General features: G+C 50.6%; 1 protein-coding gene across 1 annotated transcript in view; it reads left to right on the top strand.

Annotated features, from left to right (window-relative positions):
* The first annotated feature begins 1,770 nt into the window (after nucleotides 1–1,770).
* Nucleotides 1,771–3,412, top strand: part of dclk1a (doublecortin-like kinase 1a) — a 6,837-nt gene continuing 5,195 nt past the window's right edge. Inside the window, exons 1-2 of the mRNA XM_056594906.1 lie at nucleotides 1,771–2,131; nucleotides 2,577–2,926. Of these exons, the coding sequence (XP_056450881.1) occupies nucleotides 1,771–2,131; nucleotides 2,577–2,926 (711 nt within the window). The remainder of the gene's footprint in view (nucleotides 2,132–2,576; nucleotides 2,927–3,412) is intronic.

The following is a 3,412-nucleotide window of genomic DNA, read 5'->3' as shown; positions in this document are numbered from 1 at the left end:
GTCACCCCCCCCCCCCCCGCCCTAGGCCCCTGTGGTTAAGGATGTTATTTTCTGCGTTCTGTACCCCCCCCCCCCATACACACACTGGAATACTGCATTGCTTTCTATTATTTAGAGATGCTAAAACCGAAAAAGAACTTGTAAAAACCACTGCTCTTTGCCAGTGAGTGCTAATTAAATAGCAACTCCTGTGTATCCTCCACTGCATGTCTGGATTGACTGCTTATGGTTTGGCGGTGTGTGGATATGGTGGTCTAAACAATGGGGTAAGATCATTGCGTAACATGGTCACATGCAAATATTCATGTGTTAATCAATAACGCCGGATTAGTTTTCCATGTTCTGAAACCCTCGATTGTTCCCAGAGGGGATCATAACTAAACGTATAGTGATATGATGTATCGATCTTTGAATAATTTCGGAAATTTCTGAAATATCACAGGAGGGAAAAGTAGGCCCACTGCTCACGGGCGTGCAACCGGGCGTGCGCGTGCACGCGTCCAAAGAATGAGTTTGCATCCCAATGAGGAGGGGCGGGGGGGATAAAGCGAGTAGAAGAGAGAGAGTGGGAGAGAGAGAGAGACTGGGAAAGGGTAAGCAGCTGGTGCGCGCTCCAGTCCACCCCTAGCTAACTCTCACAACACACCCACCCGTCTCTCTCTCACACGCACACACACACAGACACACACACACATACAGACACACAAACAAACACAGAGACACTGGTGGAGCAGATCGACCGGACAACAAAGAAGTGACACAAGGGGGGGGATTCACACAAGGACCCACACTGCCCGGTGCCGCCCGAGCCCGTAACGCCCGCTTCAGTCCGCACCGAGACCTCTGAAGTCCGCCGGGATGGACGGGACCGTCAAAGAGGCTCTACTCACACGCGTCGGTAAGAACTGTCAACGGGATGTTTACATTAATATATATTTTTTACATTATTTATTGTATTTATTAAAGTTAAATCCAACGTCTACCCCCTACTGGTTCATCATGGTCCTATTGAGGGTGGTATAGGACAGGTGCATTGCACGCAGTTCTGTTATGATACCCAAGTCATTCTTTATTGGAGCCGTAATGCTTCTAAAAGTGCCGCATATACCGCCTGCTATAGCCGATATATCATACGTTCAGTCATCTTTCTGTATGTGCGCATCTTGTAAATATAATTCTCGAGACCACTGTGTGGAATGGGCAATGCCATTATTGATTCGTGACTTCTCTCTCTCTCCTCCCTCCTCACTCTCTCGCTCTATCTCTCTCCTCCCTCCCCTTTCTCGCTCTATCTCTCCCTCCTGACTCTCCCCTCTCTCTCGCTCTCGCTCACTCGCTCTCTCTCTCTCCCCCTCTCTCAATCTATCTCCCTCCCCCCCCCCCCCCCTCTCTCTCTCTCTCTCTCTCTCTCTCTCTCTTGCTCTCCCCCCCCCCCCTCTCTCTCTCTCTCTTTCTCTCTCCCCCCTCCCGTCTCTGCTCCTCCTATCACTCACGACTCTATTCGCAGTTCATTCTGTTTGACAGCAGGTCATTACCAAGGCAGCCGTACTGTCCCGTGCGCGGCTTAAATGCACTTAATCTCTTATTAGGGGGCTTATTCCCAGCCACCGCGAGCTCCTGCTCTGTCGATCTCATTGGAGCTTGTTTTCCTTTTACCTCTACTTCCAGATCTTTTTCCGATATTGAGTAGTGAAACTTTTTCCGTGTGTACCATAACCCTTGATTTTGTCACCAGAGAGTACAGCCGTGATAGCAACTCTAGCAAGCGAGATGGAACTGGAGCATTTTGAGGAGCGGGACAAAGCGCAACGACACAGCCGAGGCAGTGCCAGGATGAACGGGGTGCCGAGTCCCACGCACAGCGCCCACTGCAGCCTGTACCGGACCCGGACCCTTAAGACTATCGCCGAGGAGAAAAGGGCAAAGAAGGTCCGCTTCTATCGCAACGGAGACCGCTATTTCAACGGCATAGTTTACGCCATCTCCATGGACAGGTTCCGGACCTTCGACGCGCTTTTAGCTGACCTTACTCGTTCCCTGTCCGACAAAGTGAACCTGCCCCAGGGAGTCCGCACCATTTACTCCCTGGACGGCGTTAAAAAGATAAGCACCGTCGACATGTTAGTAGAAGGTATGTATCCGTCCTCATAGCCCTTGTGTTGAAAATAATCAGTGATAAACTTAATCCGGTAGAGATATTGAGTCAATTAAGATGGCTTAATAAGTTTCAATGCTCTCTCCTCTCTTATCCCCTATCTTCTCAAGTTCTCTTTTCTTTTCAATTTTATATATTGTCCTTCCGACCTCCATTTTCTCTCCTATAATCCTGAATATATCTCAAAGGCTTGAGAGAAAGGCAGACCTGTATCGAAATGTATTCAATGCACTCGTTTATGGTTCATGAATTTCCTCCTATACAATCTTAATGAGCGGTCATGTTACAAGCCGTACCACCTAACTTAATCAAACTTAACGTCATTAAAAATGCAAATAGGTGTCGCTATAGTAACAACCCCCCCCCCCCCCCCTCCCCCCGCTGTCTCCACGGGCGACCACACGCTTCTCCTCTTTCGCAGGGGATAGCTACGTGTGCAGCTCCGTCGAGGCCTACAAGAAGCTGGACTACTCCAAAAACGTCAACCCCAACTGGTCGGTCAACGTCAAGGCCTCGGCCACGGCCTCCCGGGGCCCGCCCTCGCTGGGCAGTGCCAAGACGGGGGCCCCTGAGAGCCGGGAGATCAAGGACTTCATCCGGCCCAAGCTGGTGACGGTGGTGAGGAGCGGCGTGAAGCCGCGCAAGGCCGTGAGGGTGCTGCTCAACAAGAAGACGGCGCACTCGTACGAGCAGGTGCTCACCGACATCACAGACGCCATCAAGCTGGACTCGGGCGTGGTGAAGAAGATCTACACCCAGGAGGGCAAGCAGGTGAGGAAGGGGCCCGGTCGGTCGAGGTTCAAACCCGAGAGCTCCGGTCTTTGGTGTGCCAGTGGTGCTTTGGTTCATGTAGCGGCCATTTTGGTTGTACGTGGGTCAAAACAAGGATCTTTTGGCGGGAAACCATGAGAACAAAATCTTAAATGCATTCTAAGCCGCTGTCCGAGGTGGGTGTGGAATGCAGCATCTTCAAATAGTGTGTTGTGTTGTCATGGTTACCGAGTCTCCGTGTGGAACCACACTGTGTGATACTGGGTTGGTTTTTACGAAGTTTCTAGAAGGTTCACCCGCCCCGACTAAACAACATGGCCGCTGGACGGATGAGGGCTCCAGAAGGTCTCTCTTTATGCAGATGATATTCCAATGTTGGAAAGATCACCAATATTTATAACCATGATGTCATAAACATTGGTGATCCTTGGTTTGCTCTGGTGGGGAATGGTTTGTTTGTGAATTGAAGTAGGCTTCCGCTTCCCC

The sequence above is a fragment of the Gadus chalcogrammus genome, chromosome 7 (assembly GCF_026213295.1).
Source record: "Gadus chalcogrammus isolate NIFS_2021 chromosome 7, NIFS_Gcha_1.0, whole genome shotgun sequence".
NCBI lineage: Eukaryota > Metazoa > Chordata > Actinopteri > Gadiformes > Gadidae > Gadus > Gadus chalcogrammus.
This window is presented reverse-complemented; position numbering and strand designations above follow the sequence as displayed.